We start from the raw sequence: 27,072 nt of genomic DNA on the forward strand, positions 1-27,072 counted from the left end.
TGCTACAACTCGTCGCTACTGTAGGATTTCGAGCTGCGACGATGACCATTATCAGCCCTGCATTTATTGCAGGATAATAGTTTTAAGCGGATAATAGTTTCAAATAGTTTCAGTTCAATGAAATGAATCGCACCATTGAGTACCGAGTCTTACTCGGTGAACCTTGTTAAATCCATACCTTTGACAATGCTAATATCATCTTCCAAACTTAGACGTACTGTTCATGGTAGAATTAGCATTTCTATATCGTTGTAAATCGTTTAACTTCACGCAGAAGTATCATTAATAGTGTATCTGTCAAAGGACTATCGGCTCGAAAAATAGGTACGGATATACGATCAAAGTCCTTGTGAAAAATATATAATTTGCTTGACTGAAATTGCTTTAATATTGTCTAATTCGTAAAACAAGTAATTATTATTCCCATGGATTCTAAATAAACTTCTTTTGATTTACGTTTTTCATTGAAATAAACTATAAACTTGTAATCATGACTGATTCGGGGTACTGGCTTATTCGGAGTAGTATTAGGAAATTAGCAATTAGAAATTAGAAATTATAGCAATTCAATCAACACGTCTTGCAGGAAAACCGAAAACAAACACAATAGTTATCAAACAAATAGTTCAAATATAAAACGTATGAATTGCGTAGATTAGCTATATGAACATCAGAGAACAATGAAGCAAACAGAAGATAGATAGTTATGTTTGATACTGCCCTCGAGACTGCCTTCCTTCTTTTATCTCATCTTTTCAGGGCTCAAGAATTCAATTTTTAGACACTTCCTTATTTATGAGCACTCAAAATATTGACTGCTGAGAACGCACTGGAATTTCTGCTGAGCTGAACCAGTTTGACTTCAGCACTAAATTGGTGAGAACGTTCCAATTCTTCATTTTTTTTCATTCATTGTTTCTCCAATATATAAATTAATAGAGTTTACCACTAAATACGCACATGCCACCGTTTACTACTATTGATGTGATGTTTTGCTGTACCGTCAACTGGGGGGAAGATGATCATTGAGGTGAAGATGATCATTTGATGTGTCAGTCAAAAGTGCCAAATTTTTTTATGAAACGGTAGTCAACAATATTCTTCGTTCAAGTAATATTACCGCTAGGTAGAAATCCGAGTTTTTCGATTATAATCATGAAAATGTATTTTGTGGAAGAAAGAGAGAGATAGTCATAAATGACGCTATTTTCGTTTCAAATATTGACTTCGTAGACTTCTTAACGTAGGAAATTCAACATTCATACAAATAACCTAGTGTATTTTGACTACTAGGTCATAATGATTTTAGTACCCAAGCAGCACAAGTCAGGCAAAAATGGTTGCAGTAACTTGAATGTGACTAAATCTGGTCACATATGAGTTGCAGTAACCTATGTAAAATATGTGTGCTGCTAGGGTAGAGCTGTCTTGATCAACTTCACCCCAAACCAGATTACTCAAAAAATGTGTGATAATTTAATTTATTTTAATAAATGCGAACGCATTTCAGAAAACTAAAGTTGTTGATTATTGCAACGTATAGCAGTACAGTTTTGAAAATATCTGTTTCGATTTAAAATGTAAACACACATTGTTATTGCATGTTTTGTCTTAAAAATGATCATCTTCCCCCCAGTTGACGGTACCTGTTACGAACAACTAGTTTATCCCATTCCCTACACTCCCTGAAGAATCCTTTCTTGCTTCAGAAGTGCTTCCTTTTTTTTTAATTCGATTTATTTGTTTTTTTAGCTCTTTCGCCCGTTAGGCATCACTGAGCTGACCGACCATGCTGACTACTGCCCTAATTTATAGCAGCACAGCGTCTCTTTTTTTTTTTACTAACACTATCGTAATCTAATTGTTGTTATTGCATATTGATCCATCTCTTCTTTACCGACATCGTAGAGGTGATTATCGCACGCACTTGCACTGTCCAGCTTAGTCTGTTCGAAGAGTCCATCGAGAGTAGTCCGTTCTGAGAGCCATTTTTCGGTTGCCATTGTTCGGGATACGTTATTGATGAATACATCTGAAGAGGACATGATGTCTCAGCTACTGGTTGATGACCAAGCGTTGGACGGGCGTTCCCCATAGCACCATCCGCTGTGTTCGTCTTCCAGATACTGGACGAAGGGTTGTTGAGGGGGCTGGGAATCGAACCCATGACCATCCGCTTATAAGGCGAACGTGTAGCCAACTACGCTACGGACCCCCCTCCAAGTGCTTCCTTTTTGTGGTACTAGTCTTCATAACAAAAAAGGGCACCATTACATGAAATCTGATCTAATTATTCGTAGTACTACTTGACCAACACCCCCAGCTGGGTGAGGGATAGAGGATGACGCACACACACACACTGATTTTAATTGTCATAAAAATTACAAAATCGGATTGTTTTCCACTGAATTGACTTCAAGTTATCATAGTGCTTCAGTTGAAGATTCACGTAAGTGGTTCAGGTCCCTAATATTACAACGGTTTCCATTTGAAAATGACGCGTTCTTAGGAAGTCCATATTACCCCCAGTCCCCCTACACTAGAAAACCTATCTGTTTTCTCAGAAAAGGTAGCGTTTGAATGAACAAAGCTTTATGCATAACCATATGCTATTTTTAATGTGAATGCAATTTCATTCTCATTGGCAACATCGGCAACGGTACATGTAATGGAGACGCATGGTTTGCGATTGATGACAACACAATTCAAGTAAATCCGGTTCATTGCCCCTCAGGAGAATCGCTTATGAAAAAACAAACTTCGCCCCACGCTCTATATAAATTGTGTGTCACTTCCACGCGCGTGTGGTCTGATGCTATAGTCTCCGATGTTTTATGGCATAACTTTCTCAAATTGGTTGTAAAATGATTCATTGCTGTTTCCATTCGGAATGCTTGCGCTGTAGTCATTCGAAATGAGCGTGAATGTGACATCTCTTCATTTTATGTGTTGAGTTATTTCCGCTCTTATAGCGACCATTTTTTTGTATCTGTTGTCGGGCTTCGTCTGACCGTGACCGTTGACACGTACCCAGAGGTCTATAAATGGAAAAAGCTCCTCCTGAATATATCCAACATAACAACACGTGGGCGGAGATGGCTAACGCATTTCGCAGAGCAAAAGTTGATTACAAAAGAAAGTTTTTAGGGTTTTCTACTCAGCTGACCAGAAGGTAGAATTTTTTTCTCAAACCAGCCACATCCAACCGCAGCACGTAGGGTTAACCACTGTTTCGTCACTTAGCTTGTAAAACGCACTTCTGACAAAGGGTTTTTACTAACTAAGTTAATGAAAAACTATACTTGTTTGTGAGGCTTTTTATAATTCAGGCAGAAGAAACCACTTGACGGCTAGAAAAGTGCCGAAACTGAAAGTTCTTCTGGTACCGGCACTACAGGAAAATCTCTGACTGAAATCGTAAATCAAAGTTTCCACCCCATTTTTCATCGCATTTCCGTTAGTTATACCAGTAAAAGTTAAACCTATGGAATAATATGGAATCAAAAAAATATTATGCTCTTTTATTGGAATGTCTTCATCTGTCTAAAACGAGTTTAGTACTTTCGACCTCACCTGTGAGGCCATCTTCAGTGACTCGTACTTCACTTGACTAGTCGAGTACGAGACACTGAAGACGGCCTCACAGTTGAGGTCGAAATACGTACCTTTAAAGATAGCAAAACGTAGTGGAATTAAATGGAAAGTACTAAGCTTGTCTTAGACAGTTGATGATATGGAATGTTTTTTTTATCTATTGCATTTATTTGACAGTCTCAAGCGTATATAACATTTAACGGAACCGAGACTCTTTATGATATTTACAAACTATATCATTATTATTAACAGTTAGTAAGGGGAAAGGGACATTGTAGCAGGTGGTCCTTGAGGAAGTGGCTCCACTCGACCCAATCCGTTCAGTTTGAGGATGAACTAATTATTATTTAAATCGCCAGCGAAACAAACGAAAGAACTTTTGCTCAAACAAGAGCTCATAATAAATATGGCGTACCACCGCCAGAAACTCAAACTACTGATATGGAATGTTTGATAGAACTGTAATAAACAGAAGGAAGGCTGATTTTTCTCCTATTTCAATATCTACAGACAGTCTGTTAACCATAATTATATTGCAATATAGTTCTAGTTAGTTTACTAGAACATATACTAAACATGAACTCAATTCCAAACATAATACGCGTTTTACATTTCTCGATTGGTTACACATCTGCAGGCAAACATGTGATACTCAGAATATTACCCTCATCGTGATGATGAAGTTCTACCGTTGTGCACTGGAAAATGTAAAAATCGTGTTGAAATCCACGGTCGGTATGTCTGAATCCCAACAATCAAAGCGGCTTTAAATCCTCAACGATAACATCTTATCAGAACGAAATTAAGCCATGGTTCACCGGTGACCGCTTCGTCATGGTCATCGAAGTAAGGAGGCGTAAAGTGCCATGGATACTGAAAAATTTACTGCCCTGATTTCGGGGCGCTTTATGCTTTTCATGCAAACGGTGTCGGAAACCATGTCTTACTTGTCGTCGGCGGTGCTCTCATAGGGTGATTGGTTCTAGTTTTGTCTTTTAATTTCAATAAATTGACAAGAGTCGAAATAATGTGAATTTGCCAACATAGTTTATAATACACTTCAGGATTTTGATGAACAATTGGATGTTCGGGATGCACAACACAAAATGAGAATTTTGATTGTCCACCCTAAAATCTTTTTCACCAGAAGGTGCTATCCAGACAACATTGACGTAGACGGGAAAGGCCTACGATTGACTCGGAACGATTTTATCGTTGCTAACTGAGTGTAGCCGGGAAAAGGTCAAACGGTGTAGCGTCAATATATCCGAGACTTGACTTTTCCGGAGTGCTGAGGCAGTTTATGGCAGCCGAAAAGTGTGTTTGACGTCGGTCGTTTCCGATGTAGTCGACGGGGCGATAAAATCGTTAAGAACGCGTGAAACATGAAGCTCATTTAATTGGAAATGTCAATTAGGAAACTTAAAGGACAGAGATGAAGAGCCATTAACTGCATGAAATTATTCAAAATTCAAGTTCAAAATTTAATTTTTAGACATAAAAGAGGTGCCCACAGTCGAATTGCATCACTTAGAACTACACGCTAAAAAATAAGCCTCTTAACAGATTGTCATGAAATTTTCAGGGACTGACATAAACTTGGATTACATATGACTATTTCACTTTATTTTTATACGATTGTTTACCCCAATTAGGGTCAACTTTTTCGAAAAACCCATATTTTTGACGTCTCTAACTATTTTAAAAACCGGAAATAAAAAATCTAAAAAGTTCTGTAGTGTTACCCGGCCTAAAGAATAAGCTTGATGCTTTCCCAAAATCTAGCGATTATCAATCCAAGATTAGATTTTAAGACCATTTGAACAAATGGATTCTTTGGGAAGTTGAACTGAAATTAGTCAAATAATCGAAAATGTTGTCGCTAGTGTTATTATCCAATTAAAAAAGTTGACGGTAGAGTTCAACTCAACATTTTATGTTCCGTAATGACGAATTTTGGATGCTTCTGAAGCTCGTGTTTTCTTTCTAGCGAAGCATCTTTCGATCGTCCACAACTCAAATGTTTTCTAGAGAAATTGGTTCAATAACCTCTTTTCATGTGTTTTCTGATCCATTATCTGTTCTTTCGACTGTTGTTTTGAAACTACTGGACATTTCGCAATGAAATTCACAAAGTGTAAATATTTAACACACGCTGCGACCATCTGAACTTTTTTTAGGTCATCTCTGCCAAGGGGCTGTTCAAAATTCATGTAGATTATTTTTCACATTCTCAAACTCCCCTCCCCTTAGTACATTTTAGTCGACTTTTCCGAACCCTATGTGTTATGCATAATAAGCCTTTAAGAAAGAGCACAGACTAGAGTACGCCAATTGCCGAGGAATAATCCTCCTTAATTCGGCTTACAAAATAATGTCCCGTATTTTGTTCAACAGATTGAGACCACTTGAAGAGTCCTTCGTCGGCGAATAACAGGTTGGTGTTCATGAATGCCGATCAACGATCGATCAATTGAAGCGCTCTAGAAATTACTATGCAATAGCACAAACAAGCGGTACCATTATCACGAGATCGCATATGCCCCTGGGCTTTGCGGATGATATCGATATTATCGGAATTAATCGCCGTGCCGTGGAAGAGACTTTTGTGCATTTTAAGAGGATGACAGCGAGAATTTGACTAATGGCAATTATCGTCGGTTCATTAGTGGTGGTGGTAGTGAAGTGGCGCTGGATGGTGAATAATTTGAAGTTGTAGAAGAACTTGTTTTCTTGGAATTCTAGTAACGTACGATAATGATGTTACTCGCGAGGTGAATATGCGTATTGCAGTTGCGAATGAGGCTTATTACGGACTTCGTAGCCAGCTTAAATCCCGTAGTGTGCGAACGAAAACCAAATATGCACTGTACACTACTCTGATTTTTCCGTGGCTTTATACTTCATGGCTGTATGATGGACGCTGTATAGCTTCATGACATGGACGTTAAAGAAGGCTGATCAGAGGGCTTCCGTTGTATTTGAGCGTAAGGTGCTGCGGACAATACTCGGTTGTAACCAGGAGACCGGCATCTGCCGGCGTCTGCACTATGGGGCGGCTCCATACAAGTAGGTGGCCGAAAATATTTTCATTTCATTTCTGCAATATTTCACACTTATATCGTAGATTATTGTCTAAAAGATGTGAAATACTTGTTTTGCAGGTCATTATTACTTCTAAGGTCTCCAAACTCCCTGGAATACAGACCTTTGATCTCTATGGAATATATCCCTTTTATCTACGAATGTCTCATGTACACAGCAGTCTATAGATGTGTATTTTATTGCAGCGCTGACCTGTAGAGTTCAAACTAGAAAATTGTATACTGTTTTTATGTGAATTGAGTTGTACAGATGTTCTAAGTTGCACAAGGACTCCGTCAAATACAGGCCATTGCATCTACATACGTAACAGGTTGTCTTTGTAGGGTTTTTCAGATTGGTTCAGGCTCTTAACCCGTAAAACAAGTAAAGGGAATACAATATAAAGCTCTATTAAAGCTAAACGAACTCCATGCAATAAAAGCTTCAAGATATATAAGTATACTGCAACAACATTTATTTATTCATTATGTACATGAACATCCTCAACAAAATCATCATTTATTTCTTCAAGATCGATTAAAATATCTGCTATGGTATATTTTTCTGTACTCGAATCTGTTGTATTGCAAGAAGTTTCAGTCACTAATGAACATCTTCTGGATATTCCAGATTAGATTTATTTTGAAGTCGCTTACCTAAGTTGAGGGAGCTTATCAAAGGATCCGACGAGTTCATAGCACGAATGAAAACGTCATGTAAATTTTCTTCTCTTGAGGCTTTCCTGGCATGATGAGTCCGACTTTTTTTAAGTGCTTGTGTTGACACTCAGCTGCTTCTTCAGCCAACATTCCAAGTGGTGCTGGTGAATGAATAATTATATCCCCAGCATGGGCAAGGACTTTATGCACCGTAGCAGGAATTTTATACCAATCATACAGCAGCAAATATAACCGGTAGGTTGCTTTACAATAACTGTCTAGCTTTTCAGGATTGATTGGCTCTTGGCAGTTTATCGCGATCAAAATGTTCCAGAACCGGTGAATTAGCTCTTCGTTGACATTTAATGCTTCACTTAACAGATTTGGATTCGAAAACGCTCATCGACAAATGTTTCCAGTTGTACTTGATCTTGCTCCACCTTGCCTTGGCTGGTCGACTCTCACACCAAAGCTATCATAAAGCCTTTTCTGTATAAGTTGTTTTCTCTTCAAGTACGCTTCCTTTAATATCTTTGATACCTGCCACTTTTTAAAATCCATTCGGTAAGATATGTGAAGAAGGCACTCGAAAAATCGCATCCATGCATGTAATGGAGATATTCCATAAATAAGTGTCCCTATCTCTGGTGTATATCCTTTTTCAAACTCCTAGAATATTTGAAAAATATGTACAAGTATTTCTTATAAAAAAATAATACCTCTAGGCTTGTCATTACATTTGGAGTGGCTTTACAAATTGGGCAATTTTGCATAGATGACGTACCAGTTATGTAATTTAGAACTTTACCATCCATCATGCTCATGACAAAATCGAAGTCAACCAAAACATATTTCTTCTGCTCCAAATCGATCTTAACTGGAACTAATTCACTTAGTTCTCTCTCTATGGTGTTTTTGCAATCGATCACAACTTGCTTCGATTCCTTCACAAACTCTAGCATAATTGGTCTGCAATAACGAATACTTTGTGGGGTCAAGTTGTACCAGAAAATATGTTTACGATTACTTAGTAAATACAAATGTATTGGAGTCGTTGTCACTGAAAATACATCTGAATCATCTTGTTGATTCGTACCTGGGAATGATTGATGGTATTGCGAGTATCCCGTAGATCCGTCCATACCCCAACTACTTAAAAGGACCATTTCGACGAAGTCCTGGTTATTTTCATCCATATATTGATTGATTTCGTGTTTCAATGATTTCACTATTCGTTCTACAGTATGTTGCATTAGCGATTGTATTCTAACCTAAAAAGAAAAATATGAATACATATATTATTCCATTTCAAGGAGATGATCTATCTTTCATTACCTGTATTTTGTTGCCGTTTTTCGATGGAATCCAGCGGAGGAGAACATATCGCTTTCATTTTTTGTATCACTTTGTAAGTAGGAAATCTTGCAGGATTTTTTTTATGTGTTTGTTCGTACACATATTTACTCATATCACAATCGAGAAAATATTGAAAAGTTTCTTCATCGGACATCATTCCATGAGAATCACTTAGAGTAGTGTACATTCTGGAAGCGTGATCTCGGTTTTTTAAAATATGGCCTATCAAAATTTTACTTTTTATGAAATAATTTCAAATGAAGCCTAGAGTATTTTCGTAATTTTTTTCATATTTATTTGCTTGATACTTGATAGATAATGAGTTGCCTCCTCTTGGTGAGCCTACGCCAAATGGAGTATCATATAGCTGCATAAGCTATCGTGTACAAAGCCTACCACGAAGCCTACGACACTTTTCGTGTTATCTACTATCTCTATTTTAACTGTTCTTGATGCTCTTTTGTCATACGCATGGGATTTGTATTCAGCCCATCACAGTCTGCCGTGTATTATGAGAATAATTACATTTAATGTTTCAAAATTAATGACTTTTTTTTCGAAAAAATGATCGAAATCGCAGATTTGCAGCCATAAGCAGCTGGAATTTGTTTTAATGCCTTCTGGGAGGTCCAAAGAAAGTCGTAGTGGTAGTCGCTAAGCGAAACTTTAAGAAACTTTTTGCATGAAAAAAACATTTTTTTTTCGGGTCATTTTCGGATGTTTCACTACCTATTTTTCCATAAACCCGTTCTTCGCAAGTCCATGAAACAAGCTTTCAGAAACTTTTTAAAGAGTTGGAAAAGAGCTACTGTAGCCGAAGATATTGACAGTTGAATAATGCAAGAACTAAAAAGTGTCTGGCTCTAATGCCTATATCTTGATAACCATATGGCTTAGAGTGCTGATATGCTGGGGTTTAATGCTCCAAAGCATTAGCATTTAGTAGGTCAACTTGAATTACGAATCAGAGAAAGTCGATTTTTTTATTTTCCGCCACCTGATTCCCCATAGTGGTCTGTAGAGAACCGGAAAAGACCGTAGGCTTCGAGGAAGGCTGCGTACACTATGGCTTTTTGCAGTTGAAGAAAACCTGAGGACACTAGACGTAAGGGTTTATTCACAAATTACGTAACGGTCAATTTGGCTACGTAAAAATTTTTTATGGAAGATTTGTTTTGTTTTGTATGAATCGTGACGCTCGGCCTTTACTCTCCCCCAACAGCGTTACGTAATTTGTGAACAGTGATTTTCCAAACCACAATCCATTTCTAGCGGCAAAAAAAAAACAGCAAAATAATATCAAATATTACTATTAATATATGAATAACTGAATAGCAAAATCTGATGTTAGTTTGTTTGATTTAGTTGATAAAATAACAAAAATAGTAACATACATCTCTAGCAAATAACTGATAAATAACTCATTTTGTTATTACAATAACAAACCAATAGCAAAATATATGAAGAAAAGAAAATATCAAAATCGGTTATTATTGATATGTTGAAAATACAAATGATAAATGAATAACAAACTTTGCTTTGATTACAAAATGTGTTCATTTGTTGTTCTGCTCTTTGTCACAATAACATATAAATAACAAATTTTACTATTATAACAAAACTTATTGTTGGGATGTTATTTTATGTTATTTATGAATGACACGAATAATTAAATCTGATGTCACAGCAAAATTTGTTATTATTATGTTATTTGTTTGTTATTCACCTCTACCCGGGTAAATGGCTGGAGCGAAATGCGATGTCAACAGCTTTCCAAGGGTGCGTGTGCTCGCCACGGACATCCGACGAGAAGAGGCCGAGTCATGGCTTGCTGTTCACCGATTAACACGCTGATGGTGGCAAATGAACATACGAAATACAGGGGTTAAACAAAAAGGTTGAGATAGGTAAAAATAAGTCGAAATGCAAATCAGCACAACTTTGCGTATAATAATCCGATTTTGATAAAACCAGGACCATCAGAAGCGCACACTCTTCTAGTATACTGTCTCCCTGCAAAACCTGAGATTGGTCCTTGGCCACCGGAAATGTTCCGGGTTTTCCGAGGGTATGTTCAAGATGCATTTTTTCCACTGCTTGTCATTTCATGTGACGTTAACTTTCATCATGTTTTATGCTTTCTCCGAAAACTAGAACTAATATGCCGGCCAATGGTGGCTGTAGATCGACAATCCATCTAAAATACACAGAGATACGGTCATTCCCGTAAAAACGGTACCGGGAACATGATGAAATGATAACAGATCGGAATAATGCAAATATGAGTATCTGACTTCATGGATTTGCGAGACGATGATTACAGAAACATTTCCAGAATGATAGTGTCCACTGCCACCCTTATAGCAGGTCCCGTGGGCTTTCCAGGAGGGGCCGGTTTTGGCACCATCTGGACCATGCATATATGAGTGTCTTCATTAGAGATATATTTTGAGGACTGTAAGACTCTATGGCCAATTTGTAACAGGTTCCGCAAGTTCTGCGAAAGTGACATTTGTTCAGGGTGTATGGCCAATCCCGTATCGTTTTCACGAAAATGGCCATATCTCTGCGTATACCTTACGGATTTTCGATCTGCAGCCAGCATTGGTCAGCATATTAGTTCTAGTTTCTGGGGAAAGCATAAAACATGATGCCAGCAAACGTCATATAAAATTACAAGCAGCAGAAAAAATGCATTTTTAACATACCCCAGGAGAACCCGGAATACCACCGGTGGCCAATGGCCAATCAGAGGTTTCGCATAGGGCCAGTATACTAGAAGAGTTTCCGCGTCCGATGGTCGCAGTTTGAGCAAAACCGGATCATTCTACGCAAAGTTATGCTGATTTGAACTTCGACAATTTTTTGCCTATCTCAACCTTTTTGTCTAACCCCAGTACATAAGGCAAAAATTATGAATCTACAAGATTGGGGAAAATGGTTGAAACATAAGTCTCTCATGCTTTCCATCTTCTGCTCTTTAGATTTCATTAGTAGACGTTTGTTGTTTATTCGTTGCATGGATTGATTTTCATAAGACACCTTTTGATATTATGTTCAAAACTAATTTGAAGGAAATTATAAGGCATTTTATGAAAGACATCATGCTCATTTTAGTTACCCTAATCAGAAGGAAGGCGCTTCTGTCAAGAAAATCATGTTCTCACTTATTGCAAAGTTTTCAAGTCGTGCGGTTGAATTCAACATCGAGGGAATGTGAAAAAAAATATTAAGTTGAAGTGTTCTCGATGGTGAATAATGTAGTGTTCAACGGTAAAATAATAATTGACCCAATATGTGGAAAGGAACGGGTTTAATTCGAATGAAATAAGTAAATTTTTCTAGCTTCAAAAATATTTTGAAACGCGTTCTATGTACATCGCTCACTTTTCCATGCCCCCTCGATGTTCTCAATACAACCGAGACGCGAATATGAAATCACATGTCATGTATGCATAAACTATATGAATGAACCAAAAATTTGGATTACCATCTGACATTAAACACGCATGTTTATAACTCAACAAAATTTTCAATATACACGAATTAGGAATTCATAATGCAGCATTATGAATCGATTAATATATCGCAAAATGCAATAATGAATTCATAAATCTCTAATTATGAATTAATTAAGATGCTTCTTAAAAAAAATACGAAATACTTAAGGCGTGGTTATGACCTCCAAATACTACTTCTGCGATTAATAAGGTAGGGCTATGGATTAATTTATGTCTAGCGTACAGCGACAGACAAACAGACATCACACTCGTCAAATTTCCATCGTTCATTCATTTACTGGTCAATTCAAATAATCATTTGTTGGCCATTCGATCACTCGTGGCGCGCGCATTGAATTTGCTCGAGTTTGACGTTTGCTCACTATCGCCATCTGGTTCGTGATTTGCCCAAATAACTGAAATCAACAGATGTCGTTCGTGTTTGAACGACGATGGATTTGATGAGTAAATGATCAATGTGTTATGTCTGTTTGTCTGTGGTACAGCGTTTATAATGCTTCATTATAATTTCATAAATGTGCCTTCAGAAAATGTTGTTTTGAGTCCTTTTGAATTTTAAATCAAAACTTATTGCAAATTTTCAAAAAGCAGAATTATGATATTCGATAGCCAATTTGCCAATTTGCATGAGCGTGACTTACTCAATCTCCACATGTAACCCATCGAGTACAGTGAAGGTTGTCTAAATGGGTTTTCTTTAGTTGAGGCGCTTTTTAGTTGGGGGTGTGCTATTCGGGCGAAACCCAATTAAAAAGAAGTCAAACGTCAAATTATGACGTCTTTCTAAGCAGCAACATAATTATTTCATTTAATTGAAAATTTTAAAAACATGAATGGAACACTGCTGGGGAAACCAGCAAGTTTGTTATATTATGCTCCTGATTCACATGAAAGCATAAGAAGTCGAACATCAAACTATTTATTCACCGGTACACGGTGAAAAACGGAAAAACTAATTCGCTTATTAGTTATTCTTTTTCATTTTTCGCTACTTTTAATCTTTAAAACATTTTAAAATGTCTTGCTTTGCATCCATTTTTTGCATTACAATGTTTTCTAATCATTCAATATGCAGTCAAAATTGCTTGCCGCCTGTGATGTGATTTGATGTTTGGTAATTATGTACATGAGGCCACAGCCGACAGGGAATTTTTCCTGTTCGTCTGGTTATTTTAAACTGGTACAGGTGAGGTTTTCTCCTACGGATTATTCCCGATGATCTTATTTTTCATGTACGTTTATAATTAATTCCTTCAACAGAATTCAATCGCTATGGTCCCCATGGTCAGGCGCTACGATACAGATAGCAACTGTATTGGCAAGTTCATGAGTGGAACTCAATTTTCTGGGCCCTCGGTCCGCAAATCAACCCATGGTAGAATCTCGGGTACTTATTCAAAAGGACGTGTGTGATTGTGTAAACAACGATTCAATCGTTGATTTCTCTAATTTGATAGCACTCCCAAACCATCACCACAAACAGGTAGGGGAAGGCTTCGGCTACCTGTTCTGGTATTGGTTTGTGTCAGACTGAACAAATCGACGTATGAAAATTTGTTTCCAAAATCACATACGTCTTTTTGAAAAAGTACCCGAGAAATGTCAAAATTCCAATGTAAGCTGGCGGAACTGTAGCCAAAATAGCCAGTGGAAGTGGTGCTGTAGGAGGTGTTAGATTTTTTGAAAAGATAAACCGCTTTTGTTAACCTTCATCGTGCTGCTGTTTTGTATGGCATAAATATATCTTTTGAAAGAACCCAAAGAACGCAAATTACCCAAACCGTAAATAAATATTTTATTATTTATGATGCTTATAAAAGATTGGAATCAATGCAATTTTTTTCGCTTTTTCGTTTTGATATCTGTATTGAAGCAAGTTCCAGAAAGAACATCTAGCTCATGCGGCAATGACCTAATGTAATAGCTTAGCTTAGCTTGATTGACTGTAAAGTGTACGTACACATCGTTGTTGCCAACCAAACAGTCAAATTTCCAAAAACTTTTAAACTGGATTTAAAACATCACATTCGAAGTCTATGAGTGTGAAAAAATATGTTGTAGTTCAGAAAAAGTTGTTCTATCGAATGAATAAACAAAATCAACATGTTTTTCAAAATTAAAAAACCCAATTGATCTTCTTGGAATTAGAAAGCTAATCTCACTGTAATTCAAGACCAATAACGATGCCGGGTCCTCACAGTTAATTTAATATTAGGAAAGGTAAACTATTACGTTACTCATTGCTACAAGAGACCGAGGAATCCTCTGCATCTCCGTGAGCGCCTCGGAAAAGGAATAGTTGGTTAGTGAGAAGGTAATTCATGAGAAGTCACATTGGTCTAAATATGTATTGTGGGGAATCAATGTTCGAGCAACGCCTAGCAATATACCCTTTGTCATCAACAGAACTTGTTACTGACAAACGCAAATCGAAACAAGCCGAACCCGAAAGCAATATGACAAGAATAATTTGCCTTGCATGGTCTGATATTTCCGAGAATACGATGCTATTTTTGTAATCAGAGTTAGATTCTCGAATATTTCCATACAAGCAGAAACTAAGATAGTATAAAACCGAAATTTGATGTAGAGATAATGCAAAATAATGGAATGAAAAGTTAGCAACAAAATTGTCTTCTTTTTTGCCTTCGTCATTATTATCTTCGTCAAAAACAAAGCATTGTCGTTGGATCTCTTTTGTCGCTTGTATCGCATGCGCATCCAAGAAAAATTGATTCCCTGATTGTGAACGAAGTTACTTTAAAGCAACGAAGACGAAAACAGTGTTTCAACTTAATCCAAACCGAAATCAATGTGCTTCATTTAATAAACTTTTTTTTGTCTTTATTATCGAGACTTTCGACGTAATAAACTTATCTCGACGTTAATAAACTTCTACAACACAATCAATCTCTCACTTATTAACTTTTTTGCTTATCAGAATATAATTTTCTCACTTCACGTTCCCTATGAAAAACTAGTGTGCCCAGCAACAACACGATCGAACCCACACTCCATGCGGAAACGGCCTAATGTAATACCAACCAAAAAGAAGAATATAAATAATAAGCATCTTATTGAAATTTTCATGAGCTGTTCATTTGCAGAACTTTTCACAACGCATTGATTTTTTTCAATCAAATTTGAGCGGTAATGAATCGGCTCTCATTTCAAAAATGTGTAATCAAATCAGTATTAAATATACAAAATATATGCAATAAGTGTGCTCTCAACTTAAATATCCATATCTAATTGATCTATTGAACTATTAATTTTATTGGCCACGCGAAATTTAGAAAAAACGATACCAAACATTTTGTGCACCTCGTAATTAGCCAATTTATAGAAACGAAGCGACGTTTCAAATTTCCGTCTAAAAAATAAACTTTTACATTTTTGTGATTATTTCGAACTCCACGGATCTCTGTGCATGTGTTGAGCTGTTGATACAAGAGTACTAGTTTTATATGAAAAATATATTAAGCTCTTTTAGTGGAATGTATTAAACCGTCTAAGACGAATTAAGTACTGTCCATTTAATTCCACCAGTTGGTGGAATTAAATGGACAGTACTTAATTCGTCTTAGACGGTAGTTTTATATGTTTACCTAGGATGTGTTTACATAGTTTTTCTTTTTCGAGCTCGGCAAAATCGTGCACCGCTGTAGCTCAGTAAATTCAAAAACTGAATCTTGGCAGAAAATTTCGTTTATTACTAATTTTCAGCAAAATATTTACCGTATCTCAACAACCGAAACGTCACTGTTACTAAGATTTTGGCAAAAATCATGTTTGCTGAAACTCGGCGGTGCCCACCTCGGGAAAATAAACAAAAAATGCTAAGATCTTTGCGAAAAAAAATAACACCAAACACCGTAACACCAAAAAATTAACAAATTCATACACTAGGAACTGGCTTTTTTCAGGTTACCATTGAAATGTCAAAAAACTTGATTCGTGCTAGTATTACACTATTACACAAAACTACCGATATGTCAATCTGCGGCAATCGAATCATACAGTTAATTATATTTCGATTATCAAGATTTCATTTAACCGCACGTTATCAATGTTTAACAATTGTGTATCTACCTTTCCGTTGAAAAATCTAATAATCTACCATACTTCTCCATTGCATTACCGCACTTTGATTCAATAAAAACTGCGCTGGTTAAAGTGTTTTCCCACCAAGCTCCCGAAGAGAAGATAAATGTCCCACATATGAATTGTGACTAATTCCCTTTCGCACCAGTCAGCGGCATGGATCCCCTTCCTCTTCCACTCTATTCAGTAGCTGTCGGCAAATTAAGATAAAGTTCCTTTCACAAAGTGTAATTCCTATACCTATTATACCGGTGGGAGGGGGTACTTCGAACGATTGTGCAACTCAATGCAGCAGAGCGGTACAATCGTCCAATGGTCGCTCGTCCCCACGAGAGATGGTGTGAAATATCGACCTTAGCCGCAGAAAGAAGCGCTAGTGTTGGCTATTTGTCGGGACTGGGGCAGGGAAGAGTGCTCGGTCGGACGCAGTGCACTCGTGCAGTAAGTGAGATAATAAAGCTAAAGTATACGGAGGAAAAACTCACCGCAGAAAACACTGCACTGGCTGTCACTGAAAGGGAGAGCTGGGAAGCCGTATGGGAGCCGAGACCAGGTACGTCGCACTTTTTGCTTTGAATGAGGTTTCCGAACACTGGATGCGGGGGCGACATATCTCGGTTGCATATGTACGGCCATTGGCCGTTGTTCACTTCGTATGAGTTACCGCTATCGATGGAATAGTTGAGTTTTTCCACTCGAAGTAGTAAACTGTAACCTACACCCTTTGAATGATTTCTCTATATGGTGTATGACCTATTTTTTTGTAATGTACATATAACAAGTAATACCGCTCGGGTACCATTTATCAGAGATTTGATTAAATATTTATTCAACACTACTTTTCAAGCTATTTTGGCTATAACATCCAATATTCTGACCATATACAATCGGTTGTAAATCACAGAAACAAGGGAGCAGCTTGCGTGACCAAGAAATGTGCACGTGCCTGTAGGTTTGCTACAAATCAGTATAAACGTTGTGCAGTGTACCTGGTAATCATTGGTCACCCATATACTTGTTAGAACGTGATGATGTTAGAGATGATTAGGTTAGGTGTTCGACTTGAGCAAAAGTTGTGATGAACGGTTTCTCGAAATAGTTCTCAAGACCAGAAAATAGTCTTTCTGGCAATATCACAGAAGTTTAATGTTTTTTTTTTCACAATAAACAGTAATACACGAACCCTCCTTAACCGTGCGGTAAAACGCGCGGCTACAAAGCAAGACCATGCTGAGGGTGGCTGGGCTCGATTCCCGGTGCTGGTCTAGGCAATTTTCGGTTTGGGCATAAAAGTATCATCGAGTTATCCTCATGATATACGAATGCAAAAATGGTAACTTGGCTAAGAAACCTCGCGGTTAATAACTGTGGAAGTGCTTAATGAACACTAAGCTGCGAGGCGGCTCTGTCCCAGTGGGGGATGTAATGCCAATAAGAAGAAGATGAAGAATTAGGTTACAACTGTTCAAACCCAGGTTTTTTACACGGTTTTTTTAATTAACGAGGTTTTTTTTACACGGATTTTCGAATTATCACGGTACCCAGCTGAAATTTTTTTAAGTCTTTTTGAATGGAAAACTTTCAGAGTAATTTTATGGATGTGGGAACGATCGTTTTGCAGAGTATCAAACTCCATACGATATGGGTATTGCCGGAATGTGCGCGATAAGTAGAAGCAGAAAATCGATGTATAGCGCCATTTCGGAATTCAAGAAGTCCGACTTCTGGTTTGATAAAACCACCGGAAATGCTTTCAATACCATTTCCCGAAAACCATTCCAAAAATTCCTCCGGGAGTTCCTCCAGAAATTCCTGAAGTTCCTCAAATGAATTCTTCCATGAGTTCCTAGAAGGAATTCCTCCAGAAGTTCCTGAAAGGTATTCCTCCGAAAATTTCTGAAAGGTATTCCTTCAGAAGTTATAAAAAGGAATTCCTCAGGCAGTTCTTCGAAGGAACCCAACAAACATTGGAAGCTGATAGTATTTATTAAACCAAAAATAGTCATCTTCAGCTAAAAAACTAACTTATTTAGCTTAATTTGTTCGTTGGGAACTACTCCTTAAAGTAAGTCGTCTAAATGCAAAATCCCGGGTTTCTAGCTTTACTGGTGATATTCTAGAAGCAAGGCAAGGATGTAGCTAGGGCTCCGATGCATGGCCAATTAACAGTATTACTGGCCTGTTTGTAAACGAAGTTATTTTGAAAATTCGAAGACGTGTTTCAAATCAATTCAACGCAAAATCAATGTGCTTCGTTTAATACGCTCCTACAACACGATCGATTCTGCAGTAAATAAATTTGTTCTCTTCGATGCAGACATTATTTTTTTCACTTCGTGTTCTCCCGCTAACCAGCTTACGATCGATCGCACACTAATTAAATAAAAGCAATTTTTTTAAACTTATGTTTTCCCGGAGTAGCTGCAGGAGTCTGACTAGCAGCAACACGATCAATATTGGGCAAATAGTCAAAAAATATTACATAGCCAATATAGCCGTTTTGATCAACCCCGAGACTGAGAAAGCCATATCCTTTTAAGCAACAAAATTTAAATTTACATGTTGAGATCTATGTCGATGATTTGCCGAAAATTGACTGTTGTGTGGAGTATCTTCACAGCTCTGAAATTTTAATTCTTACTTCTAGGTAAGATTCAATTTGATGTTTGCACGTGAAATGTTGCATTTTGTTTTCCTTAGGGCCTTCTTAATTCTTAAGCGGTACTCACCCATCCGCCCAAACCTGGTTTGAGGCCTAAGCGGAAGTGAAGAAATCGGCATTAAATAAGAAAGAGGTGATCTAAAAAGACTTCACAAGAGCTCTAGGAATCCGAATCACGGTTTTGCCCTTTTTGTCAAAGTCATACTGATCTGATTCTTTTCTGATTACATTTACAGCCTGAAAATTTTAAAAATTGAGTTCACTTTTGAAAAAATAAGATAGAATAGCAAAAGATACTTTTCGTTTTCTATTAGACATTTCTAACAAAACACTAAAGACGTTTTATAGAAGAAAACTAAATACGTATTGGACGACTCAGAATGAGATTATGTAGTAAGCGTTAATAGAAGAATTTGTATAACATTACGTTTTGAAAACAGCTTTATGATTTTGTTCAGCGGCGCAGCCAAAATTTTTGATAATACACAACCGTACGAGACAGTATGGTTTAAGTTTAAATTTGTTTCGAAATTCCGCGGAATTCCGTTAAATTTCGTTGAAAGCTAGTAGAGACGAAATAAAAAACGAAATAAAAAAAAAAGATTTCGCCATGCTCAAACTCCGCGAAATTTCGCGGAATTTCGTTTCGAACCACCTGAAACGAATTTTTTCTAAATACCGCATATGCTTACTTTTGAGAAGCAAGGTTTCGAGGTTTCGATACAGTTCTTGTCTTGTTTTCTGAAGAGTTCATGATACGGTCCCTTCCTTCTTCCTTTGAGAAGATGGAGGAAGCTTACATCAGACTGAAGAGGGAAGCTGAGCGGATCGGACTAGTCATCAACACGTCGAAGACGAAGTACATGATAGGAAGAGGTTCAAGAGAAGAAAATGTGAGCCTCCTACCGCGAGTTTGCATCGGTAGTGACGATATTGAGGTGGTAGAAGAATTTGTGTACTCGGGCTCACTGGTGACTGCCGAAAATGATACCGCAAGGAGCGTCGAATAGAGTTCGAAGAGATCGAATAGAGTTCGCCGCCGTACCAAACTGACTATCTACAAAACGCTCATTAGACCGGTAGTCCTCTACGGACACGAGACCTGGACGATGCTCGTGGATGACCAACGCGCACTTGGAGTTTTCAAAAGGAAAGTGCTGCGTACCATCTATGGTGGGGTCCAGATGGCGGACGGTACGTGGAGGAGGCGAATGAACCACGAGTTGCTTGAGCTGTTGGGAGAACCATCCATCGTTCACACCGCGAAAATCGGACGACTGCGGTGGGCCGGGCACGTAGCCAGAATGTCGGACAATAACCCGGTGAAAATGGTTCTCGACAACGATCCGACAGGCACAAGATGGCGAGGTGCGCAGCGGGCAAGGTGGATCGATCAGGTGGAAGATGACTTGCGGACCCTCCGTAGACTGCGTGGTTGGCGACGTGTAGCCATGAACCGACCCGAATGGAGAAGACTCTTATATACCGCACATGCCACTTTCGGCCTTATTCTGAATAAATAATAATAGTATCCCCCCTGTAAAAAAACACGGAAGATAAGCTTATTGTTGAGGTCGAAACACATATAAGTTACAAGAAGGTGTTGGAAGTAAAAAGAATACAATAACTGCCCCGAATCTATTGTACAATATTTTGATATTTCACATTTATTTTCAGAAACTAATTTATTGCCTGTTCAAATCATCATTTTTGTTTAAAAAAAATCCAAGGGTGGAAAAATAATTAAAAAATTTAAAGGTGCAGTTCAATCGGGTTGTACGCAAAAGTGACGTTGAACTACATAGCTGTATGTAATGTACAGGTTTTCGAATTTTCTGCAAGCGTTTTTCAAGCCCAGGGTAAATCTGTTTTCGTTCTTTATCCTGTGCTCCTGAGATTGAATGAGCATTACGAACCCTGGTGATGTATATTATTTTTAGACCAACATTTGGAAAGGATGATAAAAATAAAATTTTCAAATAATCGAAGATGAACACACTCTCAAGCGATCACATATCCAAATCATCAATGAATCACAAACAGTGGTTGGTTTCCTACCCACGGTTGCCGTATCCAGGCGTTAACGTAAATATATGTAAGAATACCCATCATGAGTTAACCACCTGAAGTTTGTATGGCGAAAGACATCTAACGCAGGTTTTCTCAACAGCAAGAACTTTTCACGAAAATCTATTTGGTACCGGTTATGAAAAAAGGTGTCCGCCGCTACGCCTAGCAAATATTTTTTCGATGAAGGCGCTTAATTTTTAGAAATCGAAACTTACATGCCTTTCGCCATACTTATTTCAGAAGGTTAACTCCTAGTGTGTCGATGTAAATAAGCTCAAAGCAAGCGATTCATTAATCAAAACTCGCTAGAGAGTAAGAATCGTTCGATAATTTTACCTAAACTCGAACAATTGGTAAATTCTACTTTTGAACTTATTTTCCTACATAACACCAAAACACAATACGAAAGTTCCGAAACTTTATTGTTGCCATTAAATTTGTATTAGTTAGGTTTACATTTAAATGATAAACTCGTCTACTTGTTACACATGGGAAAATATAAAATGATAATTCCAATAATTATCGTATGAGAATGATTCAGCACAATCCTAGCTGATAGTGTACCGCTGCAAACATTACCGACGCAAACTGGAACAGAGACCAAGCACCCGCCACTAAGTCAGTCTAAGCCGCCGGTGGCTCAGAAAAGCCCATCGTCAAAGCTGACCTGTCAACGGCGTTTGATGGCGCGATGCAACACGACGCGACAAAGAAGTTTGACAGTTTATTGATAATTATTATTATTGGCCAATAAAGGTAGCACGATGAAGGTGAAGCCGAATGATGATTTTTGAAAAAAAAATGCCCGGAAGGCATTTTCAAATTCTAATTCAAATTCTAAGAGCACGATTAGCGACACGAGGTTGGACTTTTCTTAAATTGTATAATAAACACATCATTTCGATTTTGAATTTTATATTGTGATATTTATTCATAGTACCTATAAGAAAAGTCCCACATCGTACCGCTAACCGTTTTTAATTATATTGCTCCTAAAGATCTTTAAAAATGTCCATTTGCTTTCCCATGCAATATTTTTTCAAATATCATCCTTCGACTTCTTCTCCTTCTGGCAACCGTTATTCGCCAATTCCTTCACGTGAGTTGCGTCAGACTTTGCGTTTACTCCGACAGACACCTAGTAAAAACCTGGGAGTAAAAACGAGCAGAAGAAAGTTTCCCAGAACGCATGCACTGCAGCAGCGAAGAAGGTTCCAAGACTCTCTACCGTCTATTGATAATGATACGTAAGGGAGAAGCTGCCATCAAACGCCACAAGTTTTCGAGAGAAAACGCGCGTGTAAGTTAACAGAAATGAATTGCGCCAGCTTAAAGCCCAATAAGTTGCATCATTTGGACGTCTATGCTGGATTGAGGTTTCCAGTTAGCCTTGCGAACAAAGGCGGCGAATCCGGAGATGGCGAGATCGATTCTTGATCCGATCTAGGATGTTTTCGGGTGGTAAAAATTCTCGACACCCTGGGCATAGTGTATCCTTTGTAGTTGCCACACAAGACACATACCAATGCAATGGCGGGCATAGAAAGCTTCTCATTAATAACTATAGAAATTCTAACAGATTACTAAGTTGAAAAGCAGGCCAAGTTCCAGTTGGAATGTAGTGCTATGGAAGAAGGAGCTTGCGATGCACTTACGAGATTGACTGATTCACCGAAACCGATTGCTAAACTGTTAGCAAGTTTTCAATAGTAAATAATCATACATAAATATTGTAACACACTGGAGTCGGTTTTCACGCGGAGGATATGGGCTGCGTAAATTAAAACAGCATAAAAAACCTGGTAAATCCCAAAATATTTCTGAATGAACCACATTAATCCCGAAATTTAGGTGAAAAAAATAATCGCATATAGCTTTCGTGTAAAAAAAAAGGTGTAAAAAACGACTTCGACGAGATATTAACGATCAAAGTCTATCATATTTTCTTGAAGTTTTTCGATTTTTTTGCAATTGTAAAGTGTACCCCAATATAAAAAAGACAGACGTAGTTCTACGTCAAAAAAGTTTTCAGCGCAACTTTTCTATCTCGTTGTCAATGCATATAAATTAAGCGTCACACATAGAGAAATCAATTCGAAACATTTTTATAAATTGAAAAAAAAGTGACTGTGGATGTGTCTTATTGGTTTTATTTAAAACCAAACATTCTAGAAAATTGATGATAATTGCAAAGTGAGGCATAAATATCAATTATAAATTTTCTTTCATGTGCAATCTCCGCTGCCGGAACACATGCAAATAACACTTCTCTAACTTTAAATCAAAGTAACATTCAATTGGTTTCGATAACAGTAGGTTTGACTTAATTGTTGAATGTAGACAGATAGTACATGCACCACTGGGTGAGTTGCGTCACGCAAAGTTGACCCTAAATAAATCCTATAGTAGGACCCGCCATGATTAATGTAGGACAATTTCTGTTTCCCGCCATTGCATGAAACAGCTCCAGGCTTCCGCAGTTGCACGCAGGAAATGAGAAAATGCATCCAATAAATTTCACGCCAGGGCTCCAACTCGAGCTCTACACCAACATTCACAAATAAAAGAGAGTCGACGACTGTCGCATTTGTACTTACTGTGTCCACTTTTCTTCCCGTTGGATTTGCTCTTATTTTTCCTCGGATACAGATGGATCTTGCTCTGTCCACAGCCCATTCTGCTCTGTAGCTGCTACGGAATTGACTGGAGATCAGCTGCTCTTCTTCAACTATTTTCACACGGCCACCTTGGAGAACTACTAACCAGTCGGTCACGCGGTTAGCACACGGTTTAATCACCAAGAGAAAAGCACTCTACCAGATCCCACCCAGCTTGCCGACGATTATTTATAAACTTCTGACACCACCAGGAATGAAAGTTATACTTTTTCGGATCCTTTGCGCCCCGGGAGGGGATGGGATACCCAACGTTGGGGACAAATCCTTCTTATTTATTTCGCTTTCGACGGCGACCGGGGAAAGGATAACGGCTACACAAATTACAGCCGCCCACGCTCACTCACTTCTGCTACAGATGCTTCTTCGTTGTGGGCTGAGACGGACACTAATCCAATACTTGATGCCGGCTAATTACAAGCAACACTCCCGTAATAATTCACGTGATCTTCCGGCAGCACTTTGCGCGCCACTTCTCACCACCAGCTCCCGCTTTCACTAATTTATCACTCCGCAAGAAGATGCAACGATGAGCTCCAATAATGGCCCTCACTCCCTACAACTTTTCATCGCACATAACCAATTCATAAATCTTCATTTTCCTTCAGCGGGCTCCATTCGCTCGCTGGCGGAATGGGTGGGTGCCTTCCACAGGTGTGACAATTTCCCGATATAACTTTCACTTCAACGCAGCATCGCATAAACTCCTCCGAGCGTGCAGCTCAGCTTCGTGTCAGCGATCTTCTGGAATCATCCGGCACCTTATATTATTAGGAGGTTGTTTATAATCGACACCGTTGGCTGATGATGTTGAAGTTTTCGATGGTTTTGTTCGTCAATTGAGAACGCGTCCCCCTCCTCCACCGAAGAGGGATGCCTACACTTCAATTCACTTGGCTGAGCCTGCTGGAACCGTAATGGATCTGAAAGAGAGTGCGAGAAAAATACGATTACTGGGGAGTGAATTATTGAGTTTTGACGTTGCGATGTCATAATACGAAACATTTGAACGGGTAAATTGTGATAAATCTTGCAGTTTGCTCAGGCGTGATTGTGGATAGGTTTAACTTATTTATTATGTAGAAGAAGAGGGTACTCAAAATATAAATAGAAACATGAGCATTAGAATGTGTTGGGAACAAGAAATTTATGAAAACGATTCTTTTACACAGAATAGCTTAACAGTCAATAAACTGAAAAGATTTGATTACCCACTCATCAATGTCATTTTTTCTCAAGTTTTAAAAACTCTTTTAACCATACTCAATCGTAATAAAATTTAGAACCGTATGTTTCCCCATATACTGGAATCAATTGCGTTTGAATCGGTAGAAAATAGCATACTTACATATTCTAGCATGAGCATGAGCATGAGCATTATGACCGCACAATTCGTAGTTGCTACTCCGTGATTGACTGAACTTGTGAAATTGTACAGAGAACACAATGAATGGGGCTTGGGATTAGCTACCCATTCTCAATGTACACGTTTCGGGAGCTCAAATATTTAAAGTCAATAACGGCGCCGGCCACGTCCTTACGGTCATATAGGAATGGAAGGATTGTTAGTCCGACTCTCGTTGCTACTAGAGACCGAGTATACCTCTGCATCTCCACGATTGTCTTGGGATAGGATATTGTCTTAGTTACAAAGGATAATTTATCTGGATTCACTTTGGTAAGCGATGCGATCTATGGGATAGCATACTTACATATTCTAATACATAAACAGAAACAAAATCGAACATAATATACACACTTGATCCTTGGATGTTTCTATAGAAAATTTGTAAATAATTTGAGTAAAAATATATGGTTAAATAATGGTGATTTTCCTTTTTTTCGAGCGGTATTTATTATTTTCAGTCAATTTTTTATACATTTTAAGGGAGTTCAAATTGATTGTTATTTAAGATTTATATGGAGTTTTAAACATTTTCGTACAACCACATCGCGGCAGTAAAAGGGTTCACCTTCTTCACCAGTAAGATTATCATTTGGAGCTTCGATGAAAATGGTTCAAATCCGGAATGCATTTTTAAAAATGTTAGGGACATTAGTACAAAATACGTCAGTCAGCTAATACGAGTCACTAAGCACTAGTTAGCTAATACGATTTCTTTGTTATTACATAGGCTAAATTACGTTACAAAAACGATGGCAACACCATATTGAAAATTAAGATTTCAACATCTATGATTCCATTTAAAAAAGTGTAATAATTATTGTTTTTTTGCCTTTCTAGTACAACAAAGTTGTACCGAAAGGCTATCATTTCACTCCAAAATCGAACTTTTTATAGAAGTCTCGGAGACCCATCATGTTATATACCAATCGACTCAGCTCGTCGAGCAGAACAAATGTCCGTCTGTCTGTGTGTATGTGTGTGTTAAAAAAACATAAGCCACTTTTTCATATAGTAATTCTTAACTGATTTTTTCGCAACAAGTTGCATTCTACGGGAGACAAACCCTAGTTGATATATAATCACGATCGGTCTTTGCGTTCAAAAATTATGAAGACAATGGTGTGTTGAACCATACACGATTGGTTAGCTGTTTGCCTTACAGCGTTTGCAAGAGCCGTAATGTAGATAATTATTTATGTTGTGAATCACACTAAGGCAAAACCAAGGGATTGATTCGAGAAAGGCATCGTCATCACTAGGTGGATTTATCTGGTTTTTTGTTATGATGAAATTCAAGTGCTCGAGATCGCAGCAAGCCAAGCGCGCGGATGGTTGCTTTTGAATTTGCTATCACGTTTTTCTTCCTTCGCACGCGGCAGCCAAAACTGAATTCGACCGGTAGTTCTCAAATTAGTTTTCGTTAGAGACAAGACACGAGTGATTTAGTGTACACGTTTTCCGTGTAAAGTACAGATATGTTCCTTTTCGTGCAATACCGTGGTAGTGAATTGTGGAATTGGGGAAATGATCTAAATGCAAGGCCGAGCCTTTAATCATCTGAAAACGGTTCTTGGCCACATGTCGAAGTGAATTACACATAGCGTGATCATATGGTATCCTGAAGGAGAACATGTCCTTCTTTTTCATTAAAAATCAGATGTCCTCCTTTTGCGCTAAAATGTCCTCCTTTTTTGATACTTAAAAAAAACAATTGAATTAATAACTTTTCTGGAGAAATTGTGGTTTAATGAACAATACTGCAATAGAGATCCATTCGCAAATTAATCGTCTTGCACATATTTGCGTTTTGTGGTTTCTAATATGAAATATATTATATACAGTCGAACCTCCATGTGTCGATGTTCCATGAGTCGATAATTTCTATTACTCGAAGATTTTTTCAGTCCGTTCTGTTTCTCGTATACTCGTACCCCCAGTA

The 27,072-nt window shown here is 38.0% G+C and overlaps 1 protein-coding gene across 2 annotated transcripts in view; it reads right to left on the minus strand.

The window, feature by feature from the left end:
* LOC134214431 (uncharacterized) overlaps positions 1-27,072 on the minus strand; it is a 481,597-nt gene that overhangs the window by 392,903 nt on the left and 61,622 nt on the right. For both annotated transcript variants that reach the window (XM_062693808.1, XM_062693807.1), the window contains exon 2: positions 23,648-24,648. In XM_062693808.1, the coding sequence (XP_062549792.1) occupies positions 23,648-23,726 (79 nt within the window). In that variant the 5' untranslated portion in view covers positions 23,727-24,648. The remainder of the gene's footprint in view (positions 1-23,647; positions 24,649-27,072) is intronic.

This window comes from Armigeres subalbatus, chromosome 2 (genome assembly GCF_024139115.2).
Source record: "Armigeres subalbatus isolate Guangzhou_Male chromosome 2, GZ_Asu_2, whole genome shotgun sequence".
Classification (NCBI taxonomy): Eukaryota; Metazoa; Arthropoda; class Insecta; order Diptera; family Culicidae; genus Armigeres; species Armigeres subalbatus.